This window comes from Dermacentor variabilis, chromosome 10 (assembly GCF_050947875.1).
Source record: "Dermacentor variabilis isolate Ectoservices chromosome 10, ASM5094787v1, whole genome shotgun sequence".
NCBI classification, from domain to species: Eukaryota; Metazoa; Arthropoda; class Arachnida; order Ixodida; family Ixodidae; genus Dermacentor; species Dermacentor variabilis.
This window is the reverse complement of record NC_134577.1, coordinates 46,427,431-46,451,980: the sequence shown is the minus strand read 5'-3', so window position 1 is coordinate 46,451,980 and position 24,550 is coordinate 46,427,431. Positions and strand designations below refer to the sequence as shown.

Genomic DNA, 24,550 nt, shown 5'->3' with positions numbered 1-24,550 from the left:
GCACTAGCATGGTTAGCAGTTCTGGTTACTATTTTGATGTTCTGTTCTATTTGGTGCTACTCAGCCACACCAAGGAGGAGGAATTGCCCACTGCGCCCACACTAGACTTCAGCAACAGCTCAACACACTGGCCTGAATTCTTGTTCTGTGCAATCCTGAGGTCTGCACATAACTGTCTGCATCGTTTTTAGTCAATGCCAGAGTGCCCCTGAAATTTAACAGTTCAAATAATGCCTATGGAACTGATGGAATAATAAATAAAAACTACGCAGATCCAATGCACAGGTTGGAATGTAAGTGAGGTGAATCTACGTCAACCTGTACTAAATCCTATACAACTAACAGCAATGTGTACAATTTCTTACTTTCGTCCAATGAAATGCATAAGCTCAAGCAATATTTATGCTTGTCAAATCCAAAGATCTCAACTTTGACCTCATGCAAATTTTATTTTTATGTACCACACCACTCACAATATATGGCAAAATGCGGACGCTAAATTAGGTGCATGTGCATTCTCAGACGTCTAGGCAGCAGTGTCATGGGAGCAAAGGCAATGTACGATGCTTGTAGAGAGAGAAACTGTGACGACAGGTGTATGACAGTACGACTGATGATATCTAGCTACATTTAAAGTTGTACTCGACCTCGCTGTGGCACATGCTCATCCTGGAGGATGAGCCAAGTATGGACATATACTGAATGGCTAAATCACAAAAAAAAAGTTAAGTAAATCAAAGAATCTGCTGAATGTTCGGCCCTCTTTCATTAAGAGATTGCCATGCTTTAGAGATATTTATGAGCCAACATTATACGCCCCAAGTTTTATGAAGAAACTTTGTTTTCATTACGCAGAACAGGGCACATTTAGCCTACTTTGACTCAGCACAGAGGAGACATACAAGCCCATTTGTTAGCACTTGCATACTGCACACATAAAGCCTTCGCACACATGTGTGTACGTGCATGTCTGTGGTTCAAAAATGAGTTCCTGGCAACTGTATAGCCATTTGAAGAAATTCACGTTGAAAGGCATAAAAAATTTACCTGACACTTTGGCCAGTCAGAAATGTAAATGTTTTTCAATGTGGATTTCGTGTCTGTGTGTGTGTGTGCGCGTGCGTGCGTGCGTGCGTGCGTGTGTGTGTGTGTGCGTGTGCGTGCAAACACCCAGCAGGAGCCATGCCACACCTGGGAGGATAAGTGAAGAAAGCTTTGCTTTCACTTAATAAATAACTGAACAATATTTCTGGAATACAATTTGGCATAGTTTGGATGATGCCGTGACTTCCATGCTGAGATGTCTAAGCCTAAAGATTAGCAAACCAATAAGCAGAAAATGGGCACTCAATAAACAATGGCAACTTTCCAACATTCAAACACCATCACCATCAACACCATCATTTTTCCAACATTCAAACGACCATCATTCAAGTTCTGCAACACGGCTGGTGCCTAGCAACAGATTAGGTCCAGAATCCACCAATATAGTCATTGTACAGGGATTATATCACATTCTTTTCCTGTTAGTTCAAGTGGCGCCTTGATTATCATCACAAGAATTAGCCAGGCATTAGGTCAGAATAAAGCAGAATTTACTTAAGTAGCTGTATTATGTAGGTCTAGCTTCACTAATTCAGTGGTGGAACAGCCATCTTTCCTCTCGGCGCAGGTCCTGCCACAGGCAAAAAGCAGATTTGGCACTGTAGCAAGCATTTTTGGTGCAAGGTCCGACACACGTACGCTTACCATATACCATACAAACTTTAGCTGATATAGTTGATACATTGTGGAAACGGGCTTGCGCAAAGCCTAACCTGCAACCACGGTCAGGTAAGGACGCGACGCTCCTCCACACCGTGACGCACAAAGGGCGCTACAACTTGGTTCGTCGATAAGGCACAGAGAAGGCACCACAGACAGATTGTCAACAAGCGCATTCTTAGTAAGCCAGGATGCAACAAGGTGCGACAGTTATGCCTTGTGGGCAAAGACTCACTGCAAGACCCATAGAGTATGCTCGCCTGCACTGAGCATGACACCATACAATAACTGATGTCATGCCATGCACATGAGGGAGTTGTCGAATAGGGGCCGCAAAGCTTATGCAGCCACAAAATAAAAATATATATGTCATAACCCATATCATAAGAAGGCAAGCCTGCGGCCGAAAGGATGCTCCCCATCTGCCGCCAAGGTCTGCGAGCAGTGTTGCTGGCTAACACTGCCAAGGTTTGTTCTAGTAGCAAAACAAATACGCGAGAAAGTGGATGGGAAAATGCCACCGCGGTAGCTGAAATGGTAGAGCATTGCATGCGTAATGCGGACGTGGGATCGTTCCCCACCTGTGGCAAGTTGTTTTTTCATCCACTTTTATTTCCATTAATTTATCCTTTCTTTAATTCAATTAGTAAGTACAAGCAATTTCCCCAATGCTTTCCTTGGTGTCATTGTTTGTTGGCTCCTTATGAACATGATGAATAAAAAAGTCAGCCCTCTTAACTCCTTTTCTTTCTTCTCATTTATTACATAACGAGGATCTCGAATACAGCAACATTCGATGCCTTCAAGTAGCACATGTGGGTTTATTGACAAGTCGCCTTCACACAATAAGATCACACACTTGTGATGCTTGCGGCAGAAAGGGTATTCCACATCTGCCGCCAAGGTTTGTGAGTGTGGTGCTGGTTCAACACTCAGGGTTATTTCCAGAAGTAAAACAAATACCCAAGAAAGTGGATACAAGAACGGCGCCAAGGTAGCTCAATCGGTAGAGTATCGAACACGTAATGCGAAGACATGGGACCGTTCCCAACCTGCGGCAAGTTGTTTTTTTCATCCACTTTCATTTCCATTATTTTTTATAATTTCTTTGTTTCAATTAGTAAGCACAAGTAATTTCCCCAATGTTTTCCTTGGTGTCATTGTCTGTTGGTTTCTTATGATGTGAAAAACAAAATTGGGCCCCTCCGTTAACCCCCTTTCTTCTCTTTATATATATATATATGTATATATAGAGTCAGCTCCACTGCGCATGCAAAAGACGCAAATAAGGTTTTGTGTTTATGTCGGCAACGCTATTAAATAAAAATAGCGCAGCGACCCAAACTTAGACACAAAAGTTTTGCGCCAACAAGCATGGCGGAGCCCATCTAAGTGGCGGCACTCGCCGTGTACCACATTCGAACTCATTCGCTAATACCATTTTTAACTATGCACTGCGCACAATTCCGATTGCAGCAGCTCTTTTGCAAAGTGCCACTATCAACCATAAACACTGGAAAAGCTTACGGTAGGCACAATACTGTCCATGCATAGAAATCAGACTACGAGGGAGACTATTGAGGCCTACTATATCAGGAAAAAAGGATTGTGTTGGGTAAGCATGCCATCATTAAATTTGTATGACAGTGAATTTGCATTTTTAAACCGCCGCATAATGAAGCATTTGATTACAGGATTTTGCATTTCTGCCTGCGTACTGATAATGACAGCATCGATGGGAGAGCACGTGGCTATGGGTTGTAGTACATAAGTTTGCGTGTGCCTTCGAATAAAGTTAGTTGTGAGTTCGGTGCTGTCCTGCGTGTTCCTGCCTTCTGTCTTCGTTTTATTGCGCTGCCCCTTCAAGATGTTCAACCTGTACCAACTCGCCCAAATGTCAATCTTTCTAAAGCAAACAAATGCCAACACCACAGTGCAGAGTTCATTTCTTTAAATAAAACCCAACCTTTTCAGCCTGTTTAAGAGGAGCAGGAATAGCATAGCGATGACGAGGACCGTACTGTATAGACATAGCTAATGAGTGTGACACACAAACTAAGGTGCAACGATTTATTTATACCAATGTCACACAAGAATATTTAATGTCATTCACATTCAATGTCATTAACTCAGAATCAAACAGGAATACCTAGCGTCATTCGACTAAAGTGATATTTGAGATGATCAAATGAGTTCAGTCAACTCATTCAATGTGTTTTAGAATCTTATGCGCGTTCACCACCAAAAGGTACAAACGGACCAAATGAAAGAGCAACAAAAGCACAACATACAAATTAAATTTGCGTAATTGCTAAGCAGGCGCATTATGCTTTAATACAAACGACATCTACCATGAGGTTTAATTGATCAGCAACCATTTCACTGGCTCATAACTTACTCCACACCAATGTCACAAGCATGAGATAGTGTTAATGTGTGTGAAAGCTGTGAGTGAAAGTGAGTACGAATGCGAGCGTGCAATGGTCAGTTTGAATGGATGTCAGTATGAACGGGAGTTAGTACGAATGAGAGTCGGTGACGAGTTGGAGTGGACGCATGCATGAACATGAGCAACTACTGGCAAGTGCGAGTGAATTTACACGAGCGAGCGCTGACCAGTGAGGATATGAGCAAATATCCACTTGTTTTGCCGACCTATGTCAAATGAAAGAGAGCGTCTCTGCATGTTCCCGCTGGTTCCAGTACGGCAGCCGTGTTGCTGTTTACTACTTAATGGATTCAGTCATGGAAGTGGCATTTCGTCTTTTGGAGCATCTTTCAGAGCAGGAAAAATTGAAGTTGGTAGAAGAAATATATGCTCTTGGAGCAAGAAAAGAATGCTTTGGAGCAGTAACATATTGCTCTGGCGCAAAGAGGAAGCTCTGTATAAGTTAGCACTTTCTGAAATATTGTATTCAATATGTATTATACTAAGATGTGAGTAATTCTTCAACTTGCTCTTCCATTTTATTGTAGTTGTATAAGATGAAGCTAAGTGCAAACGAAGGTAAGTGCAAACTTAATCCTAACTCACTGTTAATTCTGCATTTGAATACAGAGTCAACCCCCCCCCCCTAATGCTGTCCTTCGCGTTGTTATTCATTTCATCTGCTAAACGTTTTATCTGCTAAGCGTTTCATCCACTGAACAAGTTGCATAAGCACAGCCACCCATTATTAATATGGCGTGAGCGCTGTAACCTCGCACATTAATAATTAGGCTTAGGGATAAGCTCACGCAAATCACGGCACATGGTCTTCTAGGCTGTTCCAAGCAAGGCAATGGCACACTATCTGTTTGGCGCTCGCGCAATGTTAATGAAGAATTGGGTTGCTGTACTGTATCGACACTGTATGTCCGTACAAATGGAATTACTAGTTGAGCAAGTTGGCAGTTGATCAGAAGCATGACTAAGCAGGACAAATCCGGATGGAACAAATAATGATTCTACCCTATTGGGCTCACAGGTTTAGATTGAATAGCGTCTGCGTTGTGCATGTGTGACTACTGAGAGAAAGGCGCAACGAGCAGCCATGCCCTTAAATCATGTGTCACCATGGTTATATTGCGCTCAGTTTTACACAGACGATATTAAGTGATATAATAACATTGGTGATATTAGTGATAAGACTATATTATGTCCGTCCACGTCCCGTCCTTCACTTAATATTGTCTGTGTAAAACTGAGTGCAATATAACCATGAACGTTCACCAACTAGCCCCCTTCATTGCTTTACTAAATGTGTCACCATAACTGCAGAATTATTATTGCGATAGCAATTATATGGGCACTCCTGGCGATATCCGCAGCCGGCATCGCCGCGAGGCTCCGTATAATGTCCAAGTGCAATAAGATGGCAGCCGCATGCTGTATTTGCTGTAGCTGCAATGTAAAGCGTGCAAGGGCGAGTTGAGAAGGAGGATTGCTTGATGCGCAGTGCTCTCTCGTGCGTGCAATATAGTCCCAATTCGGAGCAGGTGGATGTCAGCGCAGGCCTGGAGCAATATCTGGAATAAACGACTACTTGGCGCAGCATGTACCAGGATTTCTTTCATGGAGCAGTTTGGCGGAGCCCTTCCATCACTCTGGATTCGTATCTGGATCGACCCTTGCTTCGAATTTGTCTGGATAAGTACCAGCTTGATCACATAGGTAAACACGATCAGGCATATAAGATTATTGCCATAAATCGGTAAAATCAATCTTAGCGAAGAGATTTATTCAGAAAGTTTCATGAGTACCAGTTACTTGATTTGTGTTTTATTCTTTTACACAGCATCACTTCAACCTTATGTGAATGTTATCTTTTGCCATGTAGCATTGCTGGAATCTGGGCCACAATTTTGCAGCGGTGCCTTCCACTCAATTCTACGCTACTCTTATGATCCAACCTTCAAGGCTAGCTGATCTCGTTGATAATACAGATGAAGCATTGCTCTGAACACTGCAAAAAGCGTGAAAAAAGAAACAGTATCAGAAAAGGCATCGCTACGAAATTGTGGCTTTGGATGTCATTTGATGTACCAAATGTCGTTACCTACGAATTACATTAGATTTTCACATGTGACAGGAGCATTAGTCATGAACTGTATACAAGTGTATAGTGTCCTGTTGCTGTCTAATATCCATCCTGTATCCTATCCCCACTCCCTGTCCTTAACCACCCACCTCACTTTGCTGGCCACCATTCAGGTGCAAGTCACAATTCTAGAGTTACAGTGCAATTGGCAAGAATTTACTCGTCCTCTTTTCCACTTAATAAAATAAAAAAGAAACCAATTGCTACTACTGCTTATAGTACTCCTACTCTTTGTTCACTCATACTGTCTCACTGAAACTTCATATTTTTCTTCACAGTATTTATCTACTGCTTTGCAATGCAGCACATTCATTTCTGTTTCCCCCAAGCATGCACTTTCTGTGCAATACATACACACTTTATTGATGATAATTTAACTTTAGAAGCAAGCACACATGCAGCAGCAAACATGGATCAGCAAAGACCGACAAGCAAAACATTATTTTTGAGATTGTAGAAACATTTTTCAGCGATTTTATTGTTGCCAATTTTGCCTGCTATAACATATCTGGATGAACTTGCTAGTATACCAAGCATGCCGCTGGTGTTCATCAGAAGACTACCAAGGTTATAGCCGTAGGCCAACAAGCAATATTACTACAGAATCTTCCTAAAGCAAGACTTGTAATACTGTAGAGCGAGCCCAAATTCGTACACTTCATGGAGAATACAGCAGTGTTGGTAGGTAGGAACTTTGTACGGCTACACCTGAAAAGTATAATCAAATCAAGAGCACTGTCACGTGACAAATATAAATGCTACGTCCAGCTTATGCCAGGCAGGCTGTGCAAAGGTTCAAAGTGTGTGTCGTACAATATTAGAAAACTAGTCTTATAGCAAAATCTGCACAGGGCTTCAAATGTTTTCAATGCTTAGAAATAAAATACAAATATCAAAGACCAACATTACAAGTAATCATGCAAACAACATGAATACTGAACCATTACAATTATTATGCTGTTCAATATCACAAATGTAGTGTTGTAGCTCTGCGAGGGAGTCATATTGATACATTAGTTAAATTTTCACTGTTCTTTAAATGCCAAACGGACTTTCATTGTTAAATTCATAAAGCCTATCACATTTTCATTGATATATAAATAAAGCAGACACATAAGTGACAAGCACAAGGGAGGCCTTCAGGGAAAGGAAAGTTACTGTAAAAAGATTACCTTCCTTGCTGATTACCAGACTGCCATTGCAATAAAAAAGGCTAAAGGATGCGTCAGTGAAAGTTACCTTTGGCATTGACAGATCTGGTTCTCAATTGCACATGACAAATCATTACAGCCTAGTGCAGCCAATATTTCGTGAAGCTTATCACTGAAGTGAGACAAAAAAAAGTCGCAAAAATTCTTGCCATAACGGCAAAGTGGAGCTTAAGAATAGATGTTTTGGGAAACTAATATAAGCTCATGTGAAGTAAATCATTTACCTAGGCGTTTCATGTTACTCTAACAGTGAACTTGCCAGCAGGGTATAGAGTGCTTTGTTTTGAAACAATGCAGAAACAAGATCGGTAATGCAAGTTTTGTTTTCGGTTTTGCAGCGGAAGTGTGGCACTAATTAACATTCCTTGGGTTAGATCTTGTACACATACATAAATACCGAAGAATGTATGGACATGGGAACTGCCGTCGCCATAGCACAACCGGTAGTGCAACACACACGTTATGCGGAGGTTGTGGGTTTGGCTTTCATTGTGAGCCTCCCCCCACCCCTCCCAAGTTGTTTTTTCCATTTCCCTTTACCTTATCAATTTTACACCTCAATTAAATACTACAAATTTCCCCTAAGCTTTCCTGTTCTTTATTATGTTCGTTTCATATGGTTCGGACAGCCACATAGGTGCGAACATTCTTGCAAAGATATTGCCCTTAAGAAACCAGTCACCTCAGTTCTACTTCTTTTGCGTACAATACATGACAATCGGCTATTTTTGCTTCTGGTTTGCCAGTTAGTCTTTTTGCAGTCTAGTCATGTAGCAGCCTTATCTTTTACTTTACAACCAGTGATGTTTTCCTTGTAACAAGCCCTTTATTGTGTCTAGGGCACAAATACCTAATTATTTTTCCTTTTCCATAACTTCTGACATTTTTTCAACAAATATGTATTTTGCTTTAATTGGAAAGTTGATCATACAGCAGCCTGTCATTCTTGGAAAGCTTGTTTGCCACCAGGCTTTCTAAAGGTGTCAAGCAGCTATTCGTGCAGTTGTTTTCACAATGGTTGAAGTGATGTGTTTAAAACAATCCTAATAATCCGTGATAGTTGACTGTCTACTCAGTACAAGGGTGTTCCTAATTATACCAAAATAAATATTCCTGCTGTAAATATGTGCATCTTCATCGGCTCAATTCGACATGTGATACTACTTGTACTCGAAAAAGTCAATATTCAGTCACCTAATATTTACATGCCGGATTCTGACAGCTCAAATTTTTCAACTGAAAGATTACAAACACGGCACGATTCAGGAGAACACAAGCAACATAGTTTTTCTAGCATGAAAATGCACTCAGTCTACATATTATCCCTAAATTTATTGTGCTTCTCGATGTTCATGGTCGCAGAACTAGATCCTGTGGAACGCACTTGGCCGCATGTTCGTAACATGGAGCTAACAATTACCAGAGCTTAGTACAGGTCCAATACCACATTTTCACCCTTGATTTGCGTGAAAGCTGCCATGAAGTACTGATTGGTCTGAAAGCTGTAAGAAACAGAAGCAATTTGTTCAGTCACACATGAACGAGCTCAGCCGTTCTGATACTATATTTACGCCTTTTTTTCTATGTAGTCAGAATGTCTTATTCACCTGCTGCATTCTAAATATGATCGCAAGATGTATTCGATTTGGTTTTGGTAAATTAGCTCCGACACGCTTATGCACGTCTGCCAATCAAATGGATTTAGTGACACCACTGAATCTGCAGTGTTTAAACGCATTCAAACAGGTTTTGTAAATAATAAAGTGACTTCAACTTTGTGAGCACAATGTGAAGGCTAGGATGACCACTATGCTGGGAAGCACAATCAAAATGTGAAGGCTACCAATGTGAAGGAAACTGGTGGTTCATGACCATATGGTCATGGATCCCATGCATCGTACGGCGAGTTTCAGCCACTTGCATGTAGCTTTTGAATATCGGAGTGTATACAGGAAGCCCATTTTTTGAGCAACCTTTCTAACTGACAAGTCGTTAAGATATTGCCAACTGTTCATTCAGGTCACTAAAAAAGTCGCTGGTTGCTAAATAGAAAACTTTGCCGTAACCAGACAAAATGTTACTAAATCTGTGACAAAATCGCCACTATGGCAACACTGATTAAGTTATAAGAAGCAAATCTGATCTCGTGTTTTCAAAGATGGTTAGGTTTGACAGCCCCAACAAGCATGGGATGATGCAAAAGAGGTGGTAGATTGAACTTCGTTTTGGACTGCCCAACGACAGCTTTCTCAGAAATGCAAGCTCGCAAGGCACATCCTGCAGGCATCTCACACAGTAATGCACGGTAACATTTAAGTGCTTAGTGTGGCTGGCCGAGCATAATCTCCTACAGCACGTGGCGGCGACGGCAGAAAGACAATCTTAGCTGCTCAAGCAGGGGATACGCAATAAAGAAATCATACTTTTGCGAGTGCAATTCTGCAAGAAAACTTGGGATCAGCTGTTGCTTTGTTGGATTTGTCAGTACAGTGCTCGCTTTCACAAGAGTGGGGGGCACGCCTCCCCCCCACACACAGACACACCAGTAGATATGCCGATGACAAGCATGGTGTCACACACGCACGGGCAAATATAAGCATGTCTCACTCGATGACCACAAGCACTCGATGACCAGGAGCACTCAATGACCAGGAGCACTCACTGACCAAGAGCACTCGCTGTCACAATGCTGGTGTGAAGAGTTCTGACAAGCACAAGTGAAACATTCGTGCTGCCTATAGTTTCATTGTGGGAACCCGTTTCATGGCCAGATAAACGAAAGCAGTCTTGAAAGCACTGGGAACCTCAACTGCACGAGTGAGGTTCTTAGTATTCCAGACCAAGTAGACCGAATAAATGCCTAGATCAAGTCTTGAAAGACAACTGCAGACTTGCAGAAGTGGGGAAATTTACCACCTGCAACCGAGCAGACCCTGTGCATTATGTACATAACGGTAATGGGTGCTCTGAAGAATCAATGTGGCTGAGACTCTGCGTGCGGTTGGTGGAGATGCCAGACACCCCTTATCAGGGGCTAACTCGGTTTTGAGGCCATTGGCCACGCGTCCGCGTGTTCCCGCTCATGTTGCTCACGATAGTACGTGTCATGTGGCCTTAACCCCTGCAATCTCTTTATTTGATAACCTCCCCTGACCGACCGCCTCCAGCACCTTCACCGCTTTGCTTCCGGGACGCACACTAATAGGTCAACCACAAATAACTGACAGCTACGGCCAGCGCATTTCCTGCTAGTTGTCGCCTAGCTTTTTACGGGAGTGAGCGTAGTGGCCGCGTCGCGGTAAAAGCTTGTCCTCCCTGCGTGGAGGGAGCCTAACCGATTCTGCAGGCATTTACAATAAAGTTGTTCTCTCTCTCTCTCTCAGTGAGCGTTCAGGCGCTGTTAAGCCACGTGCGTCGCTTTCCCTAACAAAAATTCTAATAGAAGTTTGTATTAGTCTGATACAGTTTTGTATTAGTTGTACAAGTTTTGTATTAGACCAATAGAAATTTCTATTAGTTGTACTGATTGACCTATAAGACCAATAGACCCTATTTATTAGACGTATTAGTCTTATACAGTGTTGCATGTCTGCTAGTTTCGTTATTAGACTGATACGTCCTATTGTCTTTATACAGATTGTTGCTGGTCTGTTATGCAACATGCATTGTTGAATTCTGTTGCCCTTTTTGCTGCTTGTTTAATGCGAGGGTGAAAGTTAATGAAAAATTAAGTCTGTATTGGGGACCATTTGCAGAGAGGTCTCCGATTATTCACTGAATAATTAAGAATTTTGCTGTACAAAATATGCAGCACACAGCATTCGCACGTTTGTATTAGTTTCATCGCACTAAGCTTATCTCTCAGCTATACACGAAAGCAATCGTTCGACGCGCGCCTACATGGTCTTGCCAATTTTGTTTCACTGGCGACGTCTCGTAACTAGGCCTCTGTTGAGCCTCGTCACGATGAGTTGTAAGGAAACAGCTAGTGTTTACAACACCAGCAAATACTTCGCCACGAAAAAAAAAAGCACAACGAACAACCAGCCGTGACCTGCAAGGCAGAGTCGCGATGCCCGGTGGGTTTACGAACGATGGTGCAATCGCAGCAACCATAGTTGTTTGCCACTGAAGTTTCGTTAGTCCCGTATCTTCTGTTGAAGTGCGCACAAAGCAGTGTTAAACTTGTAACCTAAATTGATAACTTAATACCGCGTATAAAAGGCCGTAATATTTATTGACATCAATGAGCAGTATCGCAGAGAAGGGAACACGGCAGGCGGGAAGATCGCAAAAGTACGGCCGTAGTCAGCCGTAGTTGGGCACAGCACGTGTGCATTGGCGGCTGCAATGTTGCAGTGTGCTGTAGCCATGTCAAGGCGAGGTGTGCGCGATTTTTAGTGAATGAACGATGTATTTTTAAGGAACCCGAGGTGCTGGCGTCTGCGCAATCTTATTCCTGCAGTATTATGTTTGGATATGGGTGTTGTGTGACTTCAAAACAACAGAAGGCAACTGTTTTTACCCCTGTGCTTCGTGGATCTATCAGCGTGCATCGATGTGATGTGTTTTCGCCGGCGCCGATTCCTTTCCATTTGGAGCTAACTATTGTACTTATTTATGCTTCTATAGTATAGTATAAAGTTGTTTCTTTTTATCCCAATGGTGGATGCACTTCAGTACTGTGTCATTGGGCCGATTGTTGTGCGCATAGCAGCAGTGACATGCATGTTTCCAACAATGGTGTGCAAGATTTCTGTCTAAAGTTGTTCCTTATCTGCCTACAGTTTCGATGTAACTCACAGAACATATTAGGTGCATTTTATGTGCTGTCTAATTGTTCTGTCATATCAGATGGCGTCATTTTTCTTTATGATAAACATGTCGAACTAAGCATATCACACTTTGTCCTAAAATTAAGTTTGGAAATTACGGGGCCATATTATTCCAATTTAGAAGCAAATATTGCCTGCTTAAACATTTAGTGGTAGAACTAGCACCCCTGCTTTTAAATGTTTCGATATGTGTGTACGTTTCTGCCCAGGTTTTTTTTCACCACCCCAAAAGGGCATTCTCTGGTCGAAGTGGTGGAGTAAAAGCTCTGGCAATCAAGATTGCTGACCTGACGAAGATCTCGAAAGAGAAATCTGTAAAAATATTTGTGTGCTAATAAATGCTTCTAGCAATTATGCGTTTTTCATTCTGTAACTGGCGCATTGAAACTTTTTTTTTTCACACCAATAGACCTATCAGACTAATACGCCGATATACCTATTAGACTAATACACCAATAGACCTATCAGACTAATAGGCCAATACACCAATAGATCTATTAGACTAATACACTAATAGACATAATAGACTGTATTAGTGTCAATAACCTCATAGGCTATTAGTTTTTGTATTAGAATTTTTGCTAGCGTTGAGCACCGTATATCCAGAAGGTAAACAACACCGGCGTTGTGTCACACAGTCTCAAACACGTTACTATGTTGCACGTGCAAAAATGCGCCCAGAAGCGCCGCAGCAGGCAGTGACTATAAATCTGTAGCAACATTTCCTGAGACATCAGGTCATTCATGACATCTAATATAGTGACTTAACGGGCGCGACGTGCGCACTCAAAGGAGTCCTACAGTTCCGAAACTATATGGTTGCCCCGCGTCGCGGTTGCAAGAGATTACAACACTACAGTTAGTAGTGACCACAGTCGCGTCATGTAGCTAACCTGTGCACTGCTAACAGAACATACCTCGGGTCCAGGACGCATGGCGAGATTACCACGTCTCCACTGATGTCATCGGCGTCCACTGATTCGAGGCTAAGGACCAGCAGGACGGCGCACCAGACACCACCGGCGGCCGGGGACGACTCCGACGCCTCATCGCCCGCCGCTTTCGCGCGAATATTGGCGATTCTGATTGGATGTCATCGCGTAGACGTCACTTTCGCGCCATGCAGTTTTAGCGCTGCATAGCTGTACGAAAATAACCTAAAAAGCTGAATTAAAAGCACATAACTGTTTCTTCCATTTCATTGTACAACCTGCTTTATTTTTTTAGTTTGCGTTCAGTTATTTTAGTTTGGAGGGCTTTGGAACGTGATATTTATGCAGCTTATGCAGACGCATTGAATTTTAGCGTTCGCATCAATTCGCAGACTATTCACAGCCAAAGGTTTATTCGATTCAGCGAAGTTTCTCTCCACCTCCTGCACCAATTAACGGTGAATTGCACCTAGGGCTTCGAGTCCTCGAGGTGCACCCTGCACCCCCGCGTTCGAGCGAGCGGGTTGCAAGGCAAGGTACCGCCGCGGTGCAGTCATGTGCAGTGCACCTATGGTGCACCCTTGAACCTTGCGGCATGCTTGCAGTGGCGAGGTGCGGTGACGGGGGGCAAATTCTATCTTAGCCCATAAGCTGCTGCCACCTGGTAAGCTCGTAGACAGGCACATGATGTTCATAGTGCTCGCTAGGTGGTCTATCTTCGGCAGCGACGACTCTCGGAATGTTGCCGGTCGGTCGGCACGGGAAGCATGGATTGCGGTGATTTAGATGAGGTACGTGAAAGTATTTGCGGCTTGTCACTCCATGAAGTGTACTGCATATGAATATTTAACGCTAAATTAGTTAACGTGCATGCACGCTTAGTTCTAGAATATGTAATTTTGCTAGAAATACAGCCCTTTCCTGAGCACTGCTCAGCGTTCCGTATCACATGGTGAGCACCTCACATCTAGGGGCGTAAACAAGGTTATTGCGATCTCCTTGCCCCATTAGCTCGTTACATGCCTTTGTAAGTGATACGCAAGCGTTTAACGTTGCATGCACTTATTCTTCTAGCGTTATTTGTAACATTGCGGGTAGGGGCATGAAACTGGCAAGCCGCTGTCAACTGGTAATATAGCATATCATGTTTACGCACGTCTGTCTTGAATACGTGTTTTTATTTCATATCAGCGTATTTGCTGCCTTCGTCGTTGTTGAAACTACCGCTCGCGACGTCGATTAGCAAACTGCGCACAACTTACCTGTGCGCTGGTGTACGGGTACAACGTAGCGGTGTTTCTCCCACAGGTTGCGTGCCATGCGGTTGCGCCCCGTTGCGCCCCGCGAAAGCTGTTTGCTCCGGCTCCGAGCGCTTTTTTTAAAACTGCGTCCAAGCCTCACAAAATTTGTGTCCATGTACAAGAATAGCTGCGTATTAACTGATACGAAAGAGCAGTTCCATCTTCTGTACGTGCAGAACGAAAACGTGTCAGCGCCTACCGAGAAACCGAAACCGTATCGTAGTCTGCTACGAAAATTTGTTCTCGGGAAGTGGTACTTCGCCAATTTCAGACGTAGCGCATAAAGTCGTATGCGAAAGCTTACTCTTTCTTGAAATATTGGTAAAAATGTGGTTTCTTGTTTTGTTTTGTTTTTCCTCCCCGCTTTGCAGAAACGGTCGCGTAAACTGTGGTGACCAGCACAGGGCTACCGGCTACGCTCTGGCTACTCATTTTTTGCGTTAAATGGAAGTCCTAGACACATATAAAGCATACAAAAAAAATGGTGACAAGCCTCAGAGCGCCGTGAATAACTTAATATAAGTTCTTTTTTTTACATGCTAGTTTCGGTTTCGTTTCCCAGGAGAATACTGTATCGTGATAAGCCACGGAGCAAGAAACATTGTGACACACACACACACACACACACACTACTACTACTAATCTTAGTTCAGCCGTCCCCTCTACCACTTGACCAGCTTCCCACGCTTCACACCTTCACACGTCTTATGCTGACGCATTAAAAACCGGAAAAGTTATCCTCTCAACCACTTTTAAGGCCTCGTTGCAAACAGGCTTTACAAGAATTAATGCTTGCTTTATGACGAGATTTCTAAAAGCGCGAAATAAATGGTTATTTAAAAACCATACGAAGTCGTGGGGGGAAAAAGACATTTGGACTTATGTGCCGTATACACATCTAAAAGGGTCCGTTGCTAGGAAAAGAACGCCGATTGTAGCGTAAGATATTAACACTTTTCGCGGAGCTGTTTGTTCTACAGAAACGAGATGGCGCTTTCGGCGGCTCGCCGCGCGTGGCCTCGGAGCCAGCGCGCGAATACGAAACTACCGCGTCTACCTTGCTTATGTGCGATCAGCTGTCTGAAATGCAACTGAGTTTTCGCTAACGCACCGTGCTCCAATCATGATGGATTATATTATGCGGATGGTGGATGTGTGCAGTAGTTTACTGCTAAAATAGTGAGTGACTGGCGTATAAAGGAATGAAATTCATCTCTGGGGCCAAGTTCGCGGACCGCTGCTGCAACTGTCCGTACGTGTTACCGGCACTACGATATGTATCGTTTTCCTCGAGGATGCCGAAATTTATTCATCCGCCATCGTTGTGTCGCTAACCTTCACAGAAAGTGCTTCAGCCCCGGAACGTCGGCAAGAGCGAGTACCGCCCGTTAAACAATGACAAAGAGAATAGCGCCGCTTCTTCTCAGTTTCGCGCACAGTATCTACACACATCTACCCCAACATGCCCAGAAACTTGCGTCCACTCTATCACCAACGCATCAATGGGTGAACGGGCGCGCACTTCAGTATATGCGCACCGTACACGCACAATAAATGAACTACATCGATAGCGCAGGAATGGTCGAAGCTGAATGTTTCGTCACGGTCCACGAGAGTAAGCCAGTTACTAGCGATGACACGTCTTTGCTACAAGGTATTACAATGTACAAATTGAACGGCCACGTTTCAAGCCTTACGCACAGCAAGAACAAACATATCGGAACTGAGCATACCCGCGAACGATTAGGCAGGAATATTCAGATAGTGACCGCACTATGGAAATTTATCGAGTTAGAAATGGGACAAGCCGCTGCTTCAAAATATTTGCCAAATAACGAACGAAGAGTAGAACACACCAATCGCGATTCAATTCATGAGCGGAAGGTGTGGATAGCTTGGAATGCATATTTAGCCTCGCTTAATTTTAAAACGAGCACCATACTGCTGCTCGTGCCGCTGGGACATGGCTTAATCAGCTTCCAAATCGCTTTTGCATGTTCTCTGAAGCCCTGCCCAAAGCTTCGCGTCGTCCACCCAGTCACCGTCTACGATATCTCCAGAAACAGGTTTGTTAAGCCGCACCGGTGTCATACCCATTGTAAACACGGAGGCAGTTGAGGCAAGCAATGGACGCGTCACCGCGTGGACAAACATGGCAGCGCCGTGATTACTTAGTGGCTATGGTGTTGGGCTACTAAGCACGAGGTCGCGGGATCGGATCCCGGCCACGGCGGCCGCATTTCGAGGAGGGCCAAATGCGAAAACACACGGGCGCTTTGATTTATAGGTGCACGTTAAAGAACCCCAAGTGGTCCAAATTTTCGGAGTCCCCCACTATGGCGTGCCTCGTAATCATGTCGGTTTTGGCACGTAAGAACCCCGTAATCTTTAGGAACGAAAAGCGCTGTCAAACACTGGCGGACTAAGTACAGTCCACGAATATAGGTATGTATAGTCATAGCGATTTAAGGCATGCGATGGAAGTGTTTTTTACCAGGAACAACAGAAGGTCGTGTGTGAATGGTGTGTTGTGCTGCAGGATAAGAATGATTTGAACGCCCGCCTATCATGATCTGAAATGAAGGCGCTAAAACGACGGTGGACGAAGAAGGAAAACGCGCGCGCGCGCACGCACGCACGCACGCACGCGCACGCACGCACACGCACGCACACACACGCGCGCACACGCACGCACACACACGCACACACACACACATACGCACGCACGCACGCACACACAGGGTGCCACTTCCAACAATGTTTAATCAGGAAAAAACGCCACTGATTTATACTAGGAGTGCAATCACAGTTTCTGATTAAATGATTAAACATTGTTGGAAGTGGCGCCCTGTGTGTGTTTGTGTGTTCCTTCTTCGTCCACCGTCGTTTTAGCGCCTTCATTTCAGATCATGCTCAACCAACACGCCCAACTATCCATCCTAACCCGCCTATATCAAGTACAGCGAGGAAGCGCTTCTGTACTATATAAGTTTACTTTTTGGAATACTTGCACCCGCCGCGGTTGCATAGTGGCTATGGTGTTGGGCTGCTAAGCACGAGGTCGCGGGATCGAATCCCGGCCACGGCGGCCGCATTTCGATGGGGCGAAATGCCAAAACACCTGTGTACTTAGATTTAGGTGCACGTTAAAGAACCCCAGGTGGTCCAAATTTCCGGAGTCTCCCACTACGGCGTGCCTCATAATCAGATCGTGGTTTTGGCACGTAAAAACCCCATCATTTAATTTTTAAGAAATATTTACACGTACCCACTCTGGGGGCATTGACCAAGAATCGCGTTGATCAAAATACAAAATAGCAGGGCAAAATTTTATAAGTGAATCGAAAGAGGTTGAAAGACTGATTTCATGGAATGTAATACACGAGAACCATCAATGTAAAACAATTCGATTTCAATTTGGTTGAAAGAAAATAAAGCTTAAAATTTTGAATTTCTAATTTAAATCTCATTGATCCTCAATGAAAAACTTGGATTACTGCGCTAACCTTCCCGTCGCGGTGCCCAAGAGTAGATATAGGCACCGAAGAGTAGTGGATTTTGATCAGTTAAATCTGACCCAAGAAGGCGGAGTAGTTTTTCTAAGGCTCCTTTTTATTGCGATCGCAATTATGTGAACACATCAGGCGCATTTATGTCGCCGTCGCGATTCGATGAAGTCCAAGTGTTATCGCAAGTTGGCCGCGCGCCGTATAGTTGTATATATAGGTGTGGGGGAAAGCGTGCGAGGGTGAGCAGAGGACGGTAATTTGATCTCGCGCGCGCATGGGAGGAAGCGCGCCGTCTTCCGCCGTGCGCAAAGCGCCGAAAGGTGGGGAGGGGGGGGACGGTTCTACTCCAGCGGCGAAGCACGGCGTCTTCCGCCGTGCGCAAAGCACCGAAAGGGAGCGGTTCTACTCCAGCGGCGAAGCGCGCCGTCTTCCGCCGTGCGCAAAGCGCCGAAAGGTGGGGAGGGGGGGGACGGTTCTACTCCAGCGGCGAAGCACGGCGTCTTCCGCCGTGCGCAAAGCACCGAAAGGGAGCGGTTCTACTCCAGCGGCGAAGCGCGCCGTCTTCCGCCGTGTGCAAAGCACCAATAGGGGGGGGGGCGGTTCTACTCCAGCGGCGAAGCGCGCCGTCTTCCGCCGCAGGGGAGGGGTGTTCTACATCAGCGGCAGCTTCGGCGGCGGCGGCGTATGGCGCGGCTGAGTGCGACCGCGCGTGCCCCGTCTTGAGGTGAGTACAGTTAGCCTCGTGGCCTCGCGGGCCTTATCTTGAAAGCGATCTGTGTTGAGTACAGTGTCTAGGTGCGCCAAAGGCTGATAGCTTCGTGCGCGTTGTGTTCTCGCCGCTTCGTGTTAAAGCGAGAGGCAGCACGAAGGGCAATCCGCTCGCTGCTGCTACCACTCTTCCTCACGCCAGCGTTTTGACTGGCGTGGGCGTCCACTCTCATCGACTGAGATGTGTTTGTTTCCCTCTTCGCTCATAACACCGTGCTTGTTAATTTACAGTTAATAAAGCAAATGTCTACTAGCTTATACGGTTGATAAAACTGATATCCTTTCTTCGTATAGCTGTCTACAAATTTCGGGCAAGTCTGCGCCTGTCTTCGCCTTTCGGGCAAGTCTGCGTCTGACTACGTTTCGGGTGAGACTGCCTACAAGAAATTAGAAAAATAGTTTACGGTCTCATCGTCCCTACAGATAGGACACGTAGGTGAGGGTGCCACACAAATTCTGTGTAAATTCTTTTAAAAAATTAAAGAAGCTTATTCGACAACGTAGCCTACTAATAGCTACTTTTTTTTCGTTTGGCATACATCACTGTTCCAAGGGTACAGTAAGTGTATTTCTTTGCAGTGCGTTTCAGGAGGGCCCGCCTCTTTTTTTCTCGCGCTTCTTTCGTCGGGAAGGAATTTACTTTTACTGTGTGGTTTGGTCCTATCAGAGCATTGAGCATGCGCAAATAAAGACGCCGCCAAACGGGCGCCTCACGAGTGCACATGAGATCTAAAGTCTCCTCTGCCAGACCACGAGGGAAGTGAGAGTGCACTGGCACGTTGTGTAATAAACAGCGTGTCATTATTTAGCACACTTCTGGCGGCCCCTCCGGATCAGCAGAGGGGCAACGGAGACACCGAGGTCGTAACCTGGACTGGTCCATGGGTTGGGGGCTCACCGACGCCTCCATAGTTCGTGGATATAGCGGACAAACGCTCGTGTATGGGAACGCCTCCCTGTGCTCTCCCCGATGGCCCCAACCCACAGACCGCCCATGGTTTGAGCTTTGATACCCTCGCTGTCCCTGAGTGACTGCAGGAGATCCTGCGCCGCCAGCTTTGGTTTAATGTCAGATGCTCCCCTGAATTGTCCGTTTGCCGGTATTCTTTGTACTTGCGCAAGATATATGACCTGATTGCACCAAATCGCACCCAGTTACCGTGAAGACCTTCCCGAAGAAATGACCGCGAAGGAATAGGCGGGCCCTACTGGAAAGCGCTGCGTAATGAATCGCCCCATGTAGATCGAGTTGCGAAATGTAAGCACATGCATACCTTCCTCGCGCAGACGCAGTCCACCCGAGGTACAGTATCCCTTGAAGTAGTCATGCAGCGATTGCTCGAGTGACCGAAGCTAAGTATTTAGGTGTAACTTTTCGAGCGATTTATCGTTCAACTCCGACATATATTCCGCATCATTTAAAACAGGACGCATGCTTAACTTTTCCACAATACATTAAGGAAGTTCTATATGTAACCGCTATTCGTTCTGTGTTGGAATATACCTCAATCGCTGGGAATACGCACATACAGAATCGAGCTTATACGCACTCTTGAGGCCATAAAGAACGGAGCTGCACTTTTCGTTACAAATACACGTTTCAAAGCAGCGTCAGTGCATTCAAGAACTCCCTTGGCTGGGCGATGCCTGCATCGCGTTGCCCTTTTTCTCGAATGTGTTTTGTAAGAAACGTGTACTTCGATCGCATTGCACTAAATAGTGGCGCTGATATCTCAAGCCGCCCACGTATCTCACACCGACTTGATCATATGCTTAAGATAAGAAGACATACCGTCTCGTGCGCTTACTTTCAAGAAAGCATTCTTTTCCCGTACCACAAGTTATTGGAATCGACTCCCCCCGTGATGTCATTTAAGCTGCATGTGGCGGCGAATTTTTCGCTGATGTGTGAAACCGTGTATGAGTCGTAGCAATGTGCTCGTTGTTCAGTTCGTGTGTGTACGTGTCTGTTATTTGTATTTGTTTCTGTCTTTTGTATTCATGTCTGTACTTGTGTTTGTGTTTGTAAGTTTGTGTTATAAGGATTTCTGTACAGCTAGTGCCTTGTACTTTTATGTGACATATTCCATCACGCACGCATTACTACGGGCAATATTTTTTATGCATAAGCGCTCGCTTGTGGCGATGAACTTTTCGCAGAACTGCGGAACCTTGTAAGAGTGGTAGCAATATTCTCATTGTTAACTTCGTGTGTATACTTGACTGTTTTGTATTTGTGTCTGTCTTTTTGTGTTCGTGTCTGTACTTGGCTGTTCTTTTGTATGTGTGTCTGTAAATTTGTGTTACGAGGATTTCTGTATAGCCCATCGCATGTCTTGTACTTTTGATATAATATTGAATCACGCGCAATATTTTGGTGTATAAATGCTAAATTACCCCCTTACTCTAATGCCCTCTGGCTGAACATAGGTAAACTTGTAAATAAAATAATGACAATCAATTAAGTATATGCTTGCGTGATTTTAATCCACTTTAATTCACCTTCATTCACTTCACCTTAATTCACTTTACTCCATCTTTAGTAACCTTACCCTGACTTGTTCTAACTTTAATTCACTTCACTGTGATTCAACTTAATTCACATTAATTACCCATAATGACAACAAATTAACGTTTTTATATCGTTTACTATATCTTCTGCATTACTCCTGAGATCATGCAAGACACTGATGACGTCACCTCCTCCCCATTGGCTGCGCCGTCGCGTGCCCAACGACGCATGCGCACTAGCTCACACGTTTGCTCAACCAGATGGCTGCGGCGTGACGTGTGCAATGACGTAAGCACTAGGCACACCTTTAGTCAGCCAGAACCGTGTAGTCGCCATGGCGTCAGGGAAGCGGGCTCGTTTCGCACCACGAAGGCCCGGGTTCTGTTCCCACCCGGACCGAAACTTACCAGATTTTTATTTTCAAAGGCATTAATTTACGTTGTTTGCAGGAACTTCCCTAAAAATGTGACGTCAGTACGAGCATTTCGTGGCGTGTTTTTGCTCTTTGCGCCGTCAGCTATATTTCGGTGCCACCGCTTCATCACGCCGGATTTTCTTCCTCATGGGACATAATAGAGAGTTTTGGATTAGGGGACGCAGGCGGCTTGCCTACGCAAGAAGTGGGGGCGATGGTACTGCGCATGCGCAGACCCAAATACATGTACCCAAGAAACAGGGAGGGGGTGGAAAGCGAGAAGGGGAAGCCCCCTCCCTCTGTTTCTTGGGCATTTATTTTTGTATACGCAGAATAAATGCATTTTGTTGGCAGTCAGTGCTCGTCCGGTGTCTTTCTTGACCTGGTTTTATTTCGCGTTTTATACACATATACAAGCCCGCGCTTGTGTTTGTGTGTGTGTGTGTGTGTGTGTGTGTGTGTGTGTGTGTGTGTGTGTGTGTGTGTGTGTGTGTGTGTGTGTGTGTGTGTGTGTGTGTGTGTGTGTGTGTGTGTGTGTGTGTGCAGTTTTTCGTGCGGGTCAAGTAGTTCGGTGTTTTTAATATTCTTTTGACTGGCAGCATTATGAGATTCCCAACATGTTTTACTCGCAGATGATTTAGCTAAATGATAGGTAAGTTTTTTTTGTTCATTTTCTGTTATATAGGCGCATGATATATGTTGTAACAAGGTGTTCGCGGATTACAAATGATGGCATGGCTATGCATGCACTTTTCAGTTAATAGACGTCCCTGGTCTACAGATATATTACAGTTAGGCTACACCGAACGTTTATCAAAAACAATAAAAAAGGGTTAATAAATGACCATAATTCATTGTCAATGGCTTGAAAGTTAGCCTTCTTACAATCGCGTTGAACCTTCTTAACTTTTGTCTTTTTAGGAGAGCAGGACCACCGCCTAAAGTTTTTAAACATGGTGGAGCTCCGCCGCTGGAGCTTAACTGCGCAGTTTGGCCACATACGCACTCACCGTCGCTACCTATGACGCCTGGTAGCCTCCGGGGTGATGTTTACGCTGCGCAGCTCTACAGACCTCGCGTGCTTGCTATCGCTTCCTTTGCGTTGTCCGTCTAGCGAAACTAATTAAAAAGAGAAGCTGCGCGCATCTATGGACTTGCATTTGTGAATGTAGAATGAAGCTGCCACTGCTTTTTTTTTTTTTGAAATACACGTTTCACTTTCTGGTTATGACTATAGAGTTCGCAAAACCTGGAGAAGAACGTTACAAAAACCTGGACAAAATTTGCGCATACAACACCATGTAATCTGGACACGTTCCTGGACAGTGCATGAGGCACTGAAATACGCTTAGTTATTATTGTTATTGTTGTTATTATTATTATTATTATTATTATTATTATTATTATTATTATTATTATTATTATTATTATTATTATTATTATTCAACATGTTTATGAGGCTCTGACCACCAAAACACATGTTGCTTTATTCTCCATTAAAAAAAAAATGTGTTAACATCTCATGCGGCTGCTCGCTCAACCTGTGTCTGTTCCTTTAAGATATTATTTAAAAGTTGGCTGGTGAACAAAAGCTGCGCTCCGGTATAAATCCATAGGTTCTCGAAGCCGCGTATTTGTGCCTGCACATGACAATCGCATGCAATGCTCGTAGGGAAAGAGCTAAGGTGTATGAAAGGGACCCAAACAAGTGGGCTAATTTTGTTCCTTGCATGGACTCGGCGCATGCAACATTTGCGGGACTTGATAGCCAGCCCCATCGGTAGCTCGTGAAAGGCTTCACACCCTAGTATTATAGAACGTGCAGCACACTACAGATACACACAAGACACGAACTATTGCGCAGCCCGGGGCGACTAGTCAGATGGAATTGCGGCAGAAATCTCACGTTTCTTAAGGGAGTGCCTGAAATGAAAGTTAAGCTATACAGGTATGTTGTTGCGATAACGTTAACTTTTCGCTTTTAAAGACCAGCTTTCTGAAATTGGACGCACACCCGTCATGAACCACTGCGGCAGGTAGCGCATGACACCCGAATGTGCATGAAATAAATGTGGTACTTTTACAGGTATTGCAATTTTAGAGGAATGAAAGGACAGTTTACAGCAAAAGTGATTCGAACGCAGTAGACATCACGTTACTGTCATTAAAAAAAAAAAAGACTGACAATTTTGGTAGCATGTTTTCTGTTGTCTCTGTATTCTGTTGGCCTGTCTTTCTGTAATCTTACAGAAAAGTTCATTTTATTAAGAAGGTAACTTTTACTCCACGCATGACTGCAGCTTTCATGAAGTACGAGATAGTCAAATGTTGAAATGCAGTTGTGACAGATTATACATGTACAGATATAGCGCGCTATACGTGGAACATATATGTGACCACCTGACAGGACATCTTTCGCCCATACAGCCGGTCCTACGAGACACATCCAAGTATCAACTGTACGAGTATGTATAGTCATGATCTGAACCTCATGAACTCACTCTGATTGCAGCTGTATATTATTCGGAAACTAAGACCTCTAGGACCTCGCATACGAGATCTATCTCCCTATATTTGTGTGGCTGGAGAAAGTGCACTCCAATGTTAATTGAGGATAGTATAGGTACGAGCAAATCTCATTTCTCTCACAGTATTGATGCCAAGCTTCTCATGTTACTGTATGAGGACAAATTTCTGTTAAGAAAATTGTCTTTGACCATAAA

General features: G+C 44.3%; 2 protein-coding genes across 3 annotated transcripts in view; one reads left to right on the top strand and one right to left on the bottom strand.

Annotated features, from left to right (window-relative positions):
- LOC142560467 (uncharacterized) overlaps positions 1-13,452 on the bottom strand; it is a 60,400-nt gene extending 46,948 nt beyond the window's left edge. For both annotated transcript variants that reach the window (XM_075672600.1, XM_075672601.1), the window contains exon 1: positions 13,308-13,452. In XM_075672600.1, coding sequence (XP_075528715.1) covers positions 13,308-13,325 — 18 coding nt within the window. In that variant the 5' untranslated portion in view covers positions 13,326-13,452. The remainder of the gene's footprint in view (positions 1-13,307) is intronic.
- Positions 13,453-13,990: 538 nt separating this feature from the next.
- The window catches only part of Lk6 (MAPK interacting serine/threonine Lk6 kinase), a 106,413-nt gene continuing 95,853 nt past the window's right edge, over positions 13,991-24,550 (top strand). The window contains exon 1 of the mRNA XM_075672607.1: positions 13,991-14,113. Coding sequence (XP_075528722.1) covers positions 14,090-14,113 — 24 coding nt within the window. The 5' untranslated portion in view covers positions 13,991-14,089. The remainder of the gene's footprint in view (positions 14,114-24,550) is intronic.